General features: G+C 36.1%; 3 protein-coding genes across 7 annotated transcripts; 2 read left to right on the forward strand and 1 right to left on the reverse strand.

Annotated features, from left to right (window-relative positions):
* TOM1 (tobamovirus multiplication 1) lies at window positions 1-4,598 on the forward strand. Its single transcript, XM_022284172.2, has 11 exons — window positions 1-435; window positions 882-972; window positions 1,061-1,113; window positions 1,718-1,810; window positions 1,977-2,048; window positions 2,842-2,914; window positions 3,070-3,115; window positions 3,225-3,288; window positions 3,594-3,647; window positions 3,918-3,995; window positions 4,094-4,598. The coding sequence occupies exons 1-11, from the start codon at window positions 283-285 to the stop codon at window positions 4,184-4,186; spliced, it is 870 nt and encodes a 289-aa protein (XP_022139864.1). The 5' UTR covers window positions 1-282; the 3' UTR covers window positions 4,187-4,598.
* Window positions 4,599-5,567: 969 nt separating this feature from the next.
* On the forward strand, window positions 5,568-13,944 carry LOC111010671 (binding / calmodulin binding protein). 5 transcript variants are annotated; one of them, XM_022284171.2, is made up of 21 exons: window positions 5,571-6,417; window positions 6,661-7,129; window positions 7,219-7,304; window positions 7,461-7,574; window positions 7,669-7,857; window positions 8,022-8,081; window positions 8,275-8,331; window positions 8,868-8,990; window positions 9,102-9,218; window positions 9,656-9,763; window positions 9,852-9,987; window positions 10,231-10,371; window positions 10,734-10,898; window positions 11,000-11,562; window positions 11,757-11,934; window positions 12,009-12,244; window positions 12,472-12,661; window positions 12,961-13,186; window positions 13,285-13,440; window positions 13,590-13,672; window positions 13,917-13,944. In XM_022284171.2, the coding sequence occupies exons 1-21, from the start codon at window positions 5,722-5,724 to the stop codon at window positions 13,922-13,924; spliced, it is 4,101 nt and encodes a 1,366-aa protein (XP_022139863.1). In that variant the 5' UTR covers window positions 5,571-5,721; the 3' UTR covers window positions 13,925-13,944. The 5 variants fall into 5 exon arrangements, with proteins under 5 accessions (XP_087977741.1, XP_022139863.1, XP_022139860.1 ...); XM_022284168.2 differs by having other exon boundaries at window positions 13,590-13,944; XM_022284170.2 differs by having other exon boundaries at window positions 10,237-10,371; window positions 13,590-13,944.
* Window positions 13,945-14,800: 856 nt separating this feature from the next.
* On the reverse strand, window positions 14,801-15,756 carry LOC111010826 (HSP20-like chaperones superfamily protein). The gene is made up of 2 exons (XM_022284395.2): window positions 15,474-15,756; window positions 14,801-15,377 (listed from the first exon to the last, which is right to left on the reverse strand). The coding sequence occupies exons 1-2, from the start codon at window positions 15,688-15,690 to the stop codon at window positions 15,112-15,114; spliced, it is 483 nt and encodes a 160-aa protein (XP_022140087.1). The 5' UTR covers window positions 15,691-15,756; the 3' UTR covers window positions 14,801-15,111.
* Window positions 15,757-16,438: the final 682 nt, after the last annotated feature.

Here is a 16,438-nt window from a genome sequence, read left to right on the forward strand (position 1 = left end):
CATTGGTAGAATTGTTCTCTTCTACCGCCTTCGTGAGTTGTGAATTGTGAATTGATTGCCTCGGAAACAGCGACCAAGTAATTAATTTGAGGGGCGAAAGAAAAAACAAGGAGAAAAATCCCTTGCTTCTTCTCATTTGCCCTCTCTTTCCTCGCCGGTGCTGCGGCGGCCGTCTCGCCGGCGTTCGCTGGTCGTGCCAAATCATTGGGGTTTCGGTTCTTTGACTCTACGGCAGAGAGGGAGGGCGATAGTGAGAAAGTTTCTTTACTATTTCGTCGGACAATGTCGAGATTGCTACTGAACTTGACGACGCCCATGGAGATGGGAGCTACCGTTTCCAGCTGGTGGGATGAGATCAACGAAACTACTTTTTGGCAGGATCGGATTTTATACTCTCTCTGTGCTGTTTATGCGCTTGTCTCCGCCGTTGCTCTGGTCTCTCTCTTCCTTTCCGTGCCTCAACTATTTAAACTATCTACTATGCTGTGTTCGAGAATCCGTTATTGCTTTCGTTCTTGAATTGCTATTTGTTTTTCTTCGTAATTGACTGAATTTGGTAGGATTGAATGCGTTGCCATGTTCTAGAATTATAACTCTTTTCCGTACTGATAGATGCCAGCGACTATGTTTTTATTTATTGGACCTCTAGGAGAATCTAAATTTCATACTTCTTCAAGTATAATTTTTGTCTCCCAATATTGAATTCCCGTTCTTGGATTTTAAATGCTTTTACCTAAGTTACCAGAACTTTTTTAAGCTTCCAATGGCAAACCTTATTGTTCATACCAGTAAGAATGGGCGAGAAAAGTAGAGCTGTAGAAGTAGAGATTTAGGTTTAGGTTGTGGGTATGCGGAACTTAGTTTGTGAATCGTGTGTGCAGATTCAATTGATAAGGATCGAACTGAGAGTTCCTGAATATGGTTGGACAACACAGAAAGTTTTCCACCTCATGAACTTCATTGTCAATGGAGGTAATATAAGAATCTCGTTCAACTTTATTACCTATGGAGACATTATAAGGTTTTGACTGATAATTTCAAAATTTTCTCCATGATTCAGTACGCGCAATTTTGTTTGGGCTTCACAAGCAAGTATTTCTTTTGCAACCAAAGGTAAATTTACTTGAGCATATCCGAAGATTTAATAATATCACTCATCCATTTGTGATACTTGAGCAATATCTGAATCTTTAGTATAATTTGGGATTTACCTGGACTCGGATTTTCAGTTCCTTTTCTTTTTTACAGAGGGAAAAAGACATTTACCATTATTATTTGATCTCTTTGTTGCCCAGCTGTTCTCAGAGATATAAAGATTGCATCATCTTTCTCTAAATAATGAGGTTATGAAAATCTGTATAAAAGATTACACGTTGTGGTGTGTTTTTTATGGAAGAATTTTGGAACTTATCTGTGAAATGGAGCTCTTAAAATGTTTATAGGTTACTGAACTTCTCCTATTGTTTATGGCCTGTGACTTTTCGATTTGTTCGTTAGAACATTGAGAGTTATTCTCAAGTTAAGAGCTATCCTGTAAACAGATCAATTGGAAGCAACTTTTTAACGAGAGAAATCTTATTTAAAATTTTTTATAACAAGTTTTTAACACCATTTGCGAATGGTACCTCAGTTTCTTTCCTTCCCTCCTTTTTGTCCTTATTCCTATTTCTTCTGAAAAGCTTTGTGCACTAACGTATGGCAACCAATTATGAACCAGGTTTTCCTATTGTTATTATTGGATCTTCCTGGACTTCTTTTTTTCTCTACATACACACTCCTTGTCCTCTTCTGGGCAGAGATATACCACCAGGCAAGTTCTGTTTAATGCTTTGCTTTGTGCTTTTTTTATTTTTTTTATTTTTTTCCCTTGCAATCAAGGCGCCCCTCTTTTGAGGGGCTGAGGTATCATTGATATTGTCATCACTTTGGGCATAATACGGATTGTTAATTTTCATCGATTGGGTTTCTATGAGCAGGCAAGAAGTTTGCCAACAGATAAACTCAGAACAGTTTACATTTCTGTCAACAGCGTGGTATATCTTATACAGGTATTTTTAAAACCACTTACTCTTGCTACCCTGTTCAAAATTCAATCACTAGCCAATTATTACTTTAAAATCCTTGACTGAATTTAGAATATTATTTCGAAGGGTGGGAGGAAAGTCCTGGTATTGGTTGTGTTGTTGCAAAATTTCAGCCTCGTTTGTACGTATGAAGCAGGGAAATATGTTTCTTGCTTCTAGAGGCTTGTAATATAAGACTTATGCTGCAATCCATTTATCATTACTAATGTTCACTACCCTGTCTTTGTTCTTTTTTCTGTTAGTTTCAACCCTCGTGTTCAGATGTTATTTTGCTATAATGGAAATAGAGGCAATAGTATTGATTAGGACTCTCTAAGATGGTCGATCTTAGTTATTAATATCCTTAAAATGGAGTTTTAATTCCCTTATTGCGTCGAGTGCTCCATAGAAAATTAATAGATTGTTTTTTCTAATAAAAAAGACACAAGTGTATTCAATCCGAAACAAAAAAGGGGACAAACTAAGGGCTGAGGGTTAAAATTAATAGATTGTCTTCATCTGCTTTTTCCCTTAACTGTCAGAAGTCTTTTTGTTGCAATATTGTTTCTAATGTGAGAGATGGGTCGTGAATTTTTTTCCATTGTGGAGGATTTTACCTGTAAGTTGTTTGTTATGCTATAGGGCTCATGTCACATGACTCTAGAGTGTGTGGTTCAAGGACCTAACTTTTAACAATGTTCCTAAGGAGGGATTTTGCTTTATCATGTTATCATGTGTATTGAACTCAACTCAAAGTTAAAAATTATCCTGTTCATAGGTTTGCATTTGGATATACATTGGGATGGATGACAACAGTGTGGTAGAATTCATTGGAAAAATCTTCATTGCAGGTTAGTTTTGTACTCAGTGAGTCATTTCCTGTATACAAGAGTTAAAGTTTTGTAGATTTAATCTTCACTTTCTCTTCTCTTAGAAGATAATTTTTACATTACCAGTCAAATCTTTTTACATTTCTAACCATTGCTTGCATATTTCATTTTCCCAGTGGTGTCATTCATCGCTGCAGTAGGCTTCTTGATATATGGTGGAAGGTGAGTATCTGCTTCATGTTAGATGGTTACATCATTTCATTTCATGCATTTTAATTTTGTATGATCTTTGATTGCCTTTTGACTAATATTCTTGTATGAAAATGTTTAGATTATTTTTCATGCTTAGACGTTTTCCAATTGAATCTAAAGGGAGAAGGAAGAAACTTCATGAGGTACATTGTTTGTTATTCCTTGATCATGCTGTAACCCCAGACGTCCTGTTCTGCCTATTGTATCGAAATAATTATGTTACTTATCAAGATTTCTATCTTTCATATCTGCATGTAATATTCTGATAACTGATGATATGGCTTTTATAAATTATATATAAACAAATTATCTGGTCAAACTCCATCAATTATTTAAAGTTGGATCTGTCATGGTATTTGTAGGCTTGTTAGCTGTACTTCATGTTATTATGGATCCGTCTAATCATGCTTACAGTGCTTTCTAATACTCTTTCTGTTTCAATTTGTAGGTTGGATCTGTGACCGCCATATGCTTTACCTGCTTCCTCATTCGATGCTTTGTGGTGCGATTCAAGCTCCTGATTTTGCCAATAATGAAAGAAAAGTCTTTAGGGAATGCTAAATTTAAGCATAGGGAAGGAAATATCGTAAATGAGTTGAAATCTGTGGTTGAAGAAACGAAACTTTTCTGATACTAACTTAAGCAATTGTTGAATATATACTCGTTTAGATGTTAGAATGATTTTTATGCTTGCTGGCTGCTATGTTATTTCTCTTGCTTTTATGATGGTGCATGGGATTCATAAGATATTCCTTATGACTGTTGAGTGCAGGTTGCTTTATCCGCTTTCGATGCAGATGCATCACTTGATGTCTTAGATCACCCCGTTCTGAGTTTCACCTTCTACTTGGTACTTCACTTCACCATACTAAGCTTGTTCATGCATTATTTCTGATCTCGGCATACTCTAATTCTGGGCTGACATAAATCATTTTGCTGAACTTACAGTTGGTCGAAATTCTGCCTTCAGCATTAGTTCTTTACATATTACGCAAATTGCCTCCCAAGAGAATATCAGCCCAGTATCACCCCATTCGCTAGTTTTTATTCATCTTGCATTCTGAACACTGCTTCACCTCCTTGGGGTTGTATTTTTAATATCTGGGAGTTGTGGATTCTTACTGAAAGAAAAAAAGCATGAAAAGCTGGGCCTGATGTAGCATTCTGCTGTGGCATGGCATGCCAGAAAGACGAAGCTGTTTGCTGCTGCTGGCTGAGAGAGCGTTTGAAACTCTTCTTTGGGCGTTGTCTGATTTGAAGAACTCATTGTAAGAACTTATTGTACATCCTGTTTATTATTTGGTCTAAACGTGCAAAGAAGGATTTCTGTTAGATTAAATATTATGTTTCAGTATCAAAGTGTTAAGTGTGTCTGAGTACTCGACAACCCCTTGTATTTTTTTTTTTGTTCCCTCTGCTTATCTATTGATGTTCTTGTTGGTGGTTTTGTCTAGTATTTTTTTGGTAGTGACAAAATAGATTGCCAGAAGAACTTCTGAATTCCAACTCGACTTTCGCCGAGTTTCTTTTTACTCTGTCTCTTTCTCAATCAAACCAATGTGGGATTGAAACTTTCGAACTTTAAGAGAAGGTACAAATATCTTAACTATTAATTGAGCTGCAACATTGATAGTAAAATTCATTGATGCATCATTCATCAACATTGATATTATGGGAGAACGCCAAATTAACCAACATTCAAAACATTGATTGGAGCAAGATGCTTTATAGCAATATTACATCAATTTGAAGTAAAGACCATCCCTCTTATCCTATCAGAAAAAAAAAAAGTGCATTTTTTATTTATTTAACTTGAGTGAACTGCAAATAAAATAGGAAAATACTTGGTTCCTCAACAATAACATATCTATCAAAAAATATAAATTTTAAAGATACTAATACTAAGACTAGAAGGAGATTTTAAACTGTTTAAGTTATTGTTTTTAATATTATATTTAAATTTTAGAGTAAAGAAGTTGATATTAAGATAATGTTGGTATACCAAGGATTCTCCTCTGTTAGTAAATACCTTTTCTAAAAAGTTATATTTAGAATTTTATAAAAGCCACATATTTGCAATTACTTTTATAAGAATACACATTTCTAAATATTTTTAAAAAAGTATGCTACTCGTTAAAAGTTTCCTTAATATTATTACATACATTAAAGTAACCATTCATAAATTCATAAGTTTGAAAGGAAAAAAAAAAACAACTCTATTTATTATAAAGAAACTAGTTTAAAGAACAATTGTTTTCTAAAAAATAGCTGACAAATGTATTTTTACATAATTTTGATTGTAAGAAATAGAAAACTATTTAGAAAGATGGGTCTGCTCTCCAGTCACTTTTATGAAATATGAAGTTTCCCGTTGGAAAATAATTTTATCTTATTAAAAAAATAATAGATTTATTTTGTTTATTTTGTATGCTCTGCGTCTCTCCCTCGCATTTCGAATTCAAACGCTCGCGAGAAGCTTCAACTTCCGTTCTCTTTTTCTCCTTCTCAGGCGATTCCTGTCTGTAAGAACACGAAAATTTTCGAATCGAAGTTGCAGAGAACCAAGCTAAGCAGCAATGGAAGGACAAGAGCTACATTGTCCATCTCCTTCACCTTTTAAACCTCCTCCGGCTTCGATTTTCAAAGACATCTCAAACTTCAAAACCCCCAGGCGCCCATCCCACATTTCCAATCTTCGATCTCCTTCTCACCAGTTGTTCTCTGCTTCTAAGAGAACCCCTCTCGCTTCTTCCTCACATCGTCGCCCGCGACCTTCTCTGGCTCCTTCATCGTCCGCTGCCCGGTCCAAGGCCTCCCGCAAACTCAAGGCATTCGAGCTCGAGCAATCACAGTCCTCCCGAAAGGCTCAAGTGAAGAAGGAACAATCTCTGAAATCTCTAGCTAATTCTCTCACGCTTTGGCTCAATTTCTTGTTTGAAAACCCGAAATCATGCGGATGTGATTGGCCCGTGGGCGACGATGGGAATGGCGCCGGAATGCGGGGGAAGGGGAAGAGAGATTGCAATCCTCGTGCTGCAGTGGGAGTCGACACGATGTGGCGATGTCCGAAGAGGCAGAGAGACTTGTCCTGGGGAACTCCAAGTGGTGATGTCGTCGAAAACGAAGCTGAGTTTTCGAATTCGAGGTATATGAAGTTGAGGGAGTCGTTGAAAGATGTATGTAGCTTTGATGATTTGATGCAACGAATGCGGGTTTACTTGAGCTCGAACAGTTGCAAGGATATTCTGGACATGATGGCTCAAGTGGCTAAGGTCTCTGATTAATTTCTATCTCAATTTAATATATACTCGTACCATATTCCATCTAGTAAATGGAGTGCTCTGGAAGGTGAATATTGCTATAGTTACAACCTTCAGTGATATCAATCCTAATTCTTGCCAATAATGCAGTGATACTGTAATCACAACGAAGTTTTGTTTTATGTTACTTTTTAAAACATTGGGTTTATTTTCTCACCAGGGTTTCTAATATCTTCTATCTGCTCTGTTTCTCAGAATATTGATGATGGAAGGTTAAAAATGAAGGCGCATTGCCCCATTGTAACTGACGTTGGACTGAAGGAGAAGGCCACAAGGATCCTTATGTCTTACAACCCAATTTGGCTTCACATTGGATTACACATCATATTTGGTGGTGATTCTTTGTTGTCCACTGAAGAAGTGAACTCTGAACTAGACAACGCGTTTCTGAAAATGATCCTGGAGAAGCAGTTTTTTTCTCATTCTGGTCTGGCGAAGGGATATTCCTATAACCGGATGGTTGAGGGTTTATATAGACCAGGCTATTATGAAGCCTTGGGAAATATCATTCTAAAAAGATTTTTATTGCTAGTTCTTATCCTTGATAAAGCTAAGTCACAGAGCAGTCTTCCTCTTGAGTATGGTATCGATGGCGTGGATGGGGGTTCTCCTTTGCTGTTCATTGTGCAATCTGTCATCAAATCAAGTCGTCAAATGATTAATGGTAACTAACAATTTTTCCACCCTTTTTTGCTGATAATTTTATAAGTTTGAAAGTACATTATAATTTATTTTTTCTCTTGGTGGAATTAGATTTCCTATCATCAGATGTGATGCATGGAGAAGGTAATCTGGTAGCACATTTGGTGATTATGGGGTACAAAGTATCTTACATTCAGGTAGTAGCTCTATTGACACGACCTGATGACCATGTTAACCTGAATCTTTGTCTGTGACCACGCGCATGAATACTTGTGTAGGAAATTTAAATGAACTAAAATAATAATTTTTACCCTTATTGGCTGACTTGGTGTTAATTTGTTATGATCGTGCAGTGTCCCCTCTCTGAATACGACTTCAAAATTACCAATTTATTTGTAGACATCCAAGATGGGGTTCGGCTTTGCAGAGCCATTCAACTTTTGCTTAATGACTATTCCATTCTGACGGTAGTGTCATTCTTCATTCAGGAAAAGATATGTCTTAATAGCTTCTTTTTTTTTTTTTTTTCATTTCTTAATTTTGTTATAATTTTGCTGTCAGAAAATTATTGTTCCATCAGATACTCAAAAGAAGAACTTGGCAAACTGTGGCAAGGCTGTGCAGTATCTTAAGCAGGCCGGTGTGGCATTATGCGATGAGGATGGAATGATAACTGTGGGAGATGATATTGCAAACGGAGATAAGGAAATCATCCTCTCCTTGCTCTCCAACATGTTTGTTCATCTTCAGGTATTCTAAAGTTCTTTTTTTTCTCTTTCTTTATTTTTCATGATAATTACTCAATTTGTCTACGTGATGTCTTATGGATTTTCATTTTTCAAGGAGTTGATTGTTCTTTTAACTCTCAAGTCCAGAAGTCATATGACTTACATTTTTCTGCATAAAACATGCAGTTACCTCTTATAGTCAACAAAAACCTTCTCGTTGAAGAAGTCTGCAAGATTCGTGGGGTGGTCAGTATTACTCCTCTTTGTTAGACTTTTGAAGGCGTGTTCAGTCTCAAATACAATCATTGGTTCATTATTTTGTTAGCATTTGATGTCCAATTCTATTTTCTTTTCTTTATTATATTCTTTTATTATTTTTATTTATTTATTATTATATTTGAATTTCGTTCATATCTACTCATTCTTTTCCATTCAACAGGAAACATCTGAAATTGTCAATTCCACACATTTGGAAGTTATTTTGAATTGGATCCAGGTACTGCTTTCAGTCCCATACTGAGAACTACTCTTTCGCCTTCCATTAAATTATAACTACATCAACAAGGACCATCGTGGTGCGTGTATCTTAATGCAAATGCAAGCCATATTCTACCGTTTTTCAGGATTCCTCGTCCATTTACCGAGATCCGCGATAGCAATGTATAAGCATTTTTCCTACCATTGCTTACATGGAATTTTGTCATGTTGTTACCCATTCCAATTTTCAAGAGAATTTTTATGTATATGTGTTGTATAAGGTATTTGGCTACTAGCACAGTTGTGGAAGCATACATATACTACACATATTTTACAAATCTGGGACTACTTTCATTGCTATAAATAATTTCAAATCTGGGATTGAGCGGGTCAAAGTCACTAATCTTCTTTCTTTGTTAAAGTTGGAAAGCTGTTTACTAGTTTCTTGCATTCTGTTTTTTTATTCATTGCTTATCGGTCCAAACTTTAAGGGTTCGAATTCTTCAAGGGTTTTTTTATCCATTGCTCATTGAAAAGTCCTCTTAATTATTTCAGGTAGTTTGCGAGTACTATGATATAAAGATTAGCAGTTTTTCTTCATTGGTTGATGGAAAAGCAGTATGGTGCCTACTAGATTACTACTTCCGAAAAGATCTTCAGTGTTCTAGCTCTCTAAAGGTTGATATATCCATCTAATTACAGGAACCTACTTGATATATGTTGAACTCACTCTCTGTTTTATGCATGCCTTGTTTGCGCCTTAACTTTGATGTATCTATCTGGTTACAGGATCCTACGAAAACGAATGATGAAGAATCAATCATGTCTATCACTCATTGTTCAGACTCAGCGTACAATTTCATTCTATTGCAAAAATTGACGTCCTTATTGGGAGATTTTCCTGAGGTTACTGTTTGACAAAAATATTCAATATTATTTTTGTGAAGCGCACTAAGTAGGCTTCTAGTTAAGCACAGGGCGGAAAAAGTGTCTTTTTATGATTGAAGCATTAATAGTTTATGTACTATGTTTTTTACCTTACCATATAATGATAATTTGTTGATTCCTCTCGCTTCTTTAGTTGATCAATTATGTCTTTTTTTGGTTAAATATTAAGAGATATCTGAAAATTGGAGAAATTTTCAGGGATGCTTCTTGTTGTTGTGTTGTGATCGAAGTTAAAATAATATAGCCGTTAGGGATTTAAACAAAAATTAGCCGAAGGATTTTCATGACCAAGCCAGGAATCAAATCTTTAGTTATTACTTATTAGTTATTACACAAGCACTTGTTTTTTCTAATTAGTTATCATAATTATTTTATTATATCATTTCTTTTGACAGATTCTGCAAATCAGTGATATACTTGAGTATGGTGGTGCATGTAGTGACCGCAGTGTTATAATTTTGTTAACTTTCCTCGCATCAGAGCTGATTGTGAAGAAAAGTGTGGTAATGTTTCACACGCTGTGTTTGGATGATGTCCATTCTTGTTCATACCATGTTCTATATCGTGAAACATATGAATTCTTTTTTCTAGGATCAGTTGAATTTCCATAAACTATTGGACTGCGATTGTCAAAGCCCAAATAAAATACATTTCTGTTCCAGGCAGTATATTTTGAATTCAGTGGCTGCGCCAAATAATGAAGAACTTGATGTGCAGAGCACTGGAGGTGGGTTTTTTAATTCCTTGATTCCATGCTTGTGAAGGGAGTGCCTTAAGTAAACATTTTGCTTCTTTTTGTATGGCACTCTTCATAAGGACATAGACATGCGTGGCCTTGGTATTTGGTACATAATACATATGCAAGTTTTTCGATTTTATCCATTCTTTCTTTTAAGTAAGCATTTTCTTGGCGTTAGATCAGTGCTTTTAAACAGTCTTCTTTTGTGTAAAATTCTGGCGTTCCGTTCAGAAACAGATGCTGCCAAAAAGTTCAAGACTATTCGGGCATGGTGGCAGGATATGGTTGAACAGAACAAGAGATCCTTTTCAAAGGCAGACGCTTCTTCATTATTCTTCCCATCAGAAAAAGATAGAAACAAAGAGCAAAGAGGTAATTGGGATGTCACCTACTGTTATTTTTGTTTACCCGATTGCAATTGGGTTGGCGCATATCTATTGTTGGTTGGTCCATTGTCTTCTTTGTTGACTGATCAATTCTCAATCTTCAAATGTTTATACTTTCTTTTCTTCATCTCTTTCATTTCAATGAACAACGAAATGTTTATGCTTTTATTGGAAAATTAAACGATAAAGAGAGAGATGGATTTTTGTGCTAATTCTAAAATCAAAAGAGTGCGTTTGAGAACTAAAAATGAGGTGAGTATGAAAGTGGGGACTAAAATAAAATTTGAAGTTTTCATTGTTGTTGTCATTATTATTAAAGAGTTTGGATTATCTTGTGATATTTTGCAGAAGATGCCGCTAGAATCATTCAATCTTATTACAGAATGTTGGTTGAGCGTCGGAAATTTATCAAGTTGATGGGTGAAATTTCCTTCTTACAAACATTCATCAAAGCATGGTTAATTAGGAGGCGGAAATTGGCTTTTTTAGAACATGCTGCTCTATTTTCATGTGGTATGGTATTTTGTATTTAGTTAGTTTGTTCTTAAATATGTAGTTAATATGGTTAAATAATAACACTCACCATGACAAAAGCTGTTACATTGATGATACAGAAAGTTCAAAACAGCACGAAATTGTTGGAAGATATGGCACATCCACAGTGGACAGACATGGCCCCTTGAATTTACAAAGGTCAGCAATACGTATTCAGCAAGCAATTAGGAATTGGAGGAATAGGAAAAATCAGATTAGCACGGAAGAATCATCTTTAGAAAGACATGACTGGGGAATAGCTGAGTTAATAAGAGCTTCAATCACAGATGGAGAGATGGACATTATTGATAAAATAAAGGAAGAATCTGACGTTCAAATAGTTGCCGAGGAGTGTCCTATACTGAACGAGGATGTAGTGGTAAACAAAGCTTTCTGCAATAAGCACCTTGCTGCCACTAAAATTCAAAGTTATGTTCGCGGGGGGTTGTTGAGAAGGCAGTTTCTGAGTCTAAGGATGGCCACAATAATAATTCAAAGAAATATTCGTATGTTAAGATGTCGGAGAGAATATGAACACTACAAGAATGTAGTGACATCTGCCATCGTAATTCAATCTCTAGTTCGTGGATGGATTGCCAGGAGAGAATGTCATAGACATAGGCGTCTCGTTATTATAGTCCAAGTAAGAATTTTTTGGACTTCTAATGGATTTGATATTCCAACTTATTCATTCTGATTGAATTTCTTGGTTTAGTATAATTGATCCATTTAAATTATTTCTTGAAAGTTCTATTTATCTTTAAATTGAGGCTGTTCTCTTTTCCTAATCCAATTCTTTAACATTATTAAATTGTGTGCATCGTTCGATAAATATAGAGTTTTTGGCGTCGTTGGTTAGCACGAAAAGAATTTTTGCTGCAAAAAGAGGCTGTTATAAAGATCCAGACTGCTACGCGGTGCATGATTACTAGTATATCATTTCACAGGCAGAGACGTGCAGCTATAGAAATTCAACGACTTTTGAGGGGACAAATGACTCGAATGAAGCTCTTAGGTATTGTGTCTACATGTTCGAGGATAGCTCTAATGTTGTTTTAGTTCCATTTCTCACACCACTTTATTGTTTAGGTGCGGCGTCTAAACATCGTACAGCTTATTATGGTGGCGATTTCTCTGGAGCTAGCTGCAAGATGTTTGAGCTGAAACAAGTTTTAAGTTCAATTCTTAAACTGCAAAGTTGGTGGAAGGGAATATTATTGCTTAGATTAAGATCAAGTTCCGCTATCGTCATTCAGTCTCATATTCGAGGGTGGATATCAAGACGGAGGGCTGCTACACAGAGACATCATATTGTTTTGATCCAAGTAAGTGTTTAACTCATTGTTTAACGTTCGACCATTTACATGCAATCAAAATAATTCACACGTGATAATAGGAAAGTGGAGGAGAGCATTGACGCCTTGCTTGTCCAATCTTATCGGAGCAGATATTCACATTCTAAGCTTTTCAAAGTACCATATGCCACGAGCTTCAAATCAACATTTAGAAACTAAGTATAATTTTTTTTTTCTATGTTTCTGGAATTTGATAGTCACGTTGGAAAGGTTACCTAGCAAGGAAAAGTTCAATAGGGCAGCTACGAGACCTGCGCTTAAGGGTACAATACTCTGCTGCAAATGTGGATGATGGCCAGCGTATTATAAACAGATTGGTTGTAGCACTTTCCGATTTATTAAGCATGACAAGTGTTAGAGGCATTCTTCAGACCAGTGCAACTTTGGGTATGTTGATGATAATTTGTATCCCATGTGCATTATGCATATTGCCATTGTTCTTACTTATATTGCACGTGCTTGATATAGTTTTATTTCTGCTATAAGCTTTAGCCTACCAAATTTATGTTCAATGAGTTATATAATTAAAACAACTGCACCAAATTGAGATACCATTCTAGTAATTTGCGTTCATTCATTCTTTTTCCTGAATATGCATCACCATTTTCAAGTATCACGCTTGCTTGGGTGGGTATGGACGCGAATCAATTGACTGAATATTTGATATCCAAATCCCCCCTTTGTAGATATGGCGACAGGACATTCTCAAAAATGCTGCGAAACCCTTGTTGGTGCGGGAGCTATTAGCACTCTACTGAAGCTCATTCGGTCGGTCAGCCGAAGCATACCGCATCAGGAAGTTTTGAAGCATGCGCTCTCTACTTTAAGAAATTTATCACGCTATCCCCATCTAACAGAAGTGCTAATTGACACACATGAATCTGTGGAAATACTTCTCTGGGAGCTTCTAAGGTTTCATCAACATAATTCATGAACATTATATCGTGATGAAGACTACTGTCTTTCTTTTCAATATGACTAAGTGCCATCTATCAATAACTTGTTTTCAGGAATAAGGAAGCCGGCTTCTTTGTGGCCTCGGAAGTTCTGAAGAAGATCTGCAGAAATCAAAAAGGCATTGAAGCAGTACGCAGGTTAACTGGTCATTTAAAGAGGCTGAACAATCTTGTGGAGGAACTTACGAGAAAGGCACGCAATGAGAAGAGGTAAGATTCCGACTCATGGAATTTGACTTAGACGCATACTCATTGTTAATCCTTTCAGGAACTTGCAGCCATATATCGGCTTAAGCTATCATTCTTCCTGTTTTCTTTTTATCCTTCACTGAAAATATCAATCCCCTGTTTTAATGTAGGATTGGTCGGGGTTTTGATGGGAGAGAGAACACAGAGAGACGATTGAAAGAAGCTGTTGAACTACGAAAGTTGATAACAAATGGTAACGCCCAGCAAGGCAGGCATTAAATTTCTTGGCTAAGCGAGGAGGTCTATATTAAAATTTTAAACCGTAGGGCGTAGTGCATAGAGTACAATTGCCACTGAGATTAGGCTTTTGACATTTGTCTTGCGAAATCTGAAGGCCTGTGGTGTGAAATTTGTATTTGATGTGCATGATTTATGCACATACATAGCGTAGACAGCAGTTTTTGTTGAACCCTGTTACTGATTTGTTTGATTTGCAGATATTTAGCGTTGGGATTTGGTGTCGAATTCTTGGTGCTAATGATTGGTTGCATGTTCGGCCACAATTATGAGAACCCACATGCACATGCACATGCTCTTGCTTTTTGTTTGGGAAATTCCAACCGCAGATTTTGATTGGAATGGTGGATTGGCCTTTGGGACTTCAAAATATCAGACTTCGATTTTGGTGCCGCAGCCATTGGTGCCTTGTGAATTCCAAAAGGGCATCCATTCTTGTAAAAGTAATCAGTTTTGATTAATATAGAGGCTTGCTGTTACCTGTTACTTTTAGTAAAAAAGATGGCAAGTTGTGGATTTATGCGTTTTTTTTCAAATATTGTTAAAAAAAATTAATATAAAAATGTATTTAAATATACTTTAGAATAGAATACGGTAGTTTGTCGAAATAAGAAGAAACTCATGCAAAACAACGACAGTGGCAGATGAAACCATCAATTTCATCATTAAAGAACATTTAGATATGGATTAAAATTATTATATTTTTTCAAATAATTTTTATTTCTCTTATATTTTATAAATTTAATTCAGGAATTGCCACATTTTAGCTAGAAAAACATTATATTAAATAAAATTTTCTTTGAATATGACATGTGGGATGAAAAATGAACCCACGACATCTTGGTTTGAGATATATCTCAATTATCGTTAAACCATGTTTATTTTGACTTATCAAATAAATGTTGTAAGTTCAAATCTCCACTTTCACATATTATATTAAAAGAGGATATTATATTAAAAGAGGGTTCGGGAAACGGATTGATTGTCACACAAATATATACATATATATACATGCATAGGCATATATATTTATTTTCTCTTTTAAGTTCAACAATGATGTAGGGATTGATTTCTATGAATCGAATTTGTCCGAAGTCAATTATGAACTGCTTGCTATTATTCAGACACTTCTATGGTTCTGTGTCCAATAGATGATTCTATAATTTATTAACTGCCATGGAATGGATGAGACGTTATCGATTTGGTCAGGCAGCCTTTTTGGAACGAGAAGAATACACTTCTAAATCCAACAATATGTTGATATTGATAAAAAAAAAAAAAAAAGTGTTGCAAATTTGCCATACGCAACAGCAAATTTCAAATTTCCAACTTCCCAATCCCGGAAACTACAAGGAAAGAGAAGGAAGAACAAGCAAATTTGAGTTGGAATCTAACTCAAGCAGCCCTAGCGAGGAGTTGAAGTTGATCGGGTGAATCAGTCGGCAGGATGACAGAGGCTCTCCTGAAAGATCTAGGCACCGTAATCTCCAGAACTCCATTCTCGAACCCGGCCGAAATCGCATCTACATCGACCAGAACCGGAAGCCGAAACTTCCTCGAGAAGCTCTTCGCAAGCTCCTCGACTCCATCGACGGCCTCTGTTCGAATAATCAGGTACCGCGAATCCTCAACCTCCACTTTTATCTCCTCTTTCCGAACACCTGCGCATCAAATCGAACCAGAAGAGGCTCAGAAATTTAGAAAATAAATGAACACGAACAATCTAGAACTAGAAACGGATTGGAATTTGAAAATACCTGGGAGATCGGCCGAGAAAATATGAGAGTCAGGGGTTTGTACCCAGTGCACGTAGTTCTGAGGAATGGCGTAATGGTAGTAGGGATAGAGGAGATGAGGAGGAAATGGATTACGTAAAGAAGGACGATTTGAAATCTCCATTGTTGAAAGTTTTCGGATGGAAGATTTTTGTTTCGCGGTATTTGGTGGGAGAGGATTAGGTTGTCGCATGCTCATCCAATTTCCGAATTTAAATAGAAATTGGATTGGATTGGATATGTTGGCAAAGTTGCAGAGCAACTGGGCTTGTGAGGGCATTTTCGGTAAAGTGGGAACAAGTTGTGTGTATGTGATTTTTGTAGTATTAAATACAAATGCAACAACTAGCACAATTGGGTTTATTCACTAAATTTTGATCTACTTTTTTATTATAATGGACTAAAATGTTTATAAATGGAGGAAACGGGAGGGTAGATACATGTATCCGGCCATCAATTTGAACATTTGAATTCTCACTTCATATGATGTACTAAAAAGAAATAGGGAAGGTCTACCCTACATCTTTACGAGATCTAGGATAATTGACAAAAATTTTTTTTAAGATATTTTGTAATAGCGAGGAATATCTCTAAATATATACATTCTTTAACCAATAAGATTATGATGTCTAAGTTGTTTATTTGAATTACTTACCTCCCTTTAAAGTATCTCATTAATAAACTTAAGTAACTTCACATTTTTTAGATTTTAGATGGGAGACGTGCCTGGTGATTCTCTATCTTTACTAAATTCAAAGATCTTGGAATACATATGTTGATTCATGGTTTGATCTTGAGCCCGCCAACCAAACATTGAGAGTAGTCAAACTGAGAAAAATCGTCCTTCAAACTGCTTACTCACCACTACACTCGATTTTGTGCCGCACATTACAAATGTGTGTTTGGGCAAATTAACTATCTCAATTGCTTGACACCTATAAGTACCA

Source organism: Momordica charantia (assembly GCF_013281855.1).
Source record: "Momordica charantia cultivar OHB3-1 chromosome 3 unlocalized genomic scaffold, Mcharantia_2.0 BLBB01000003.1, whole genome shotgun sequence".
NCBI lineage: Eukaryota > Viridiplantae > Streptophyta > Magnoliopsida > Cucurbitales > Cucurbitaceae > Momordica > Momordica charantia.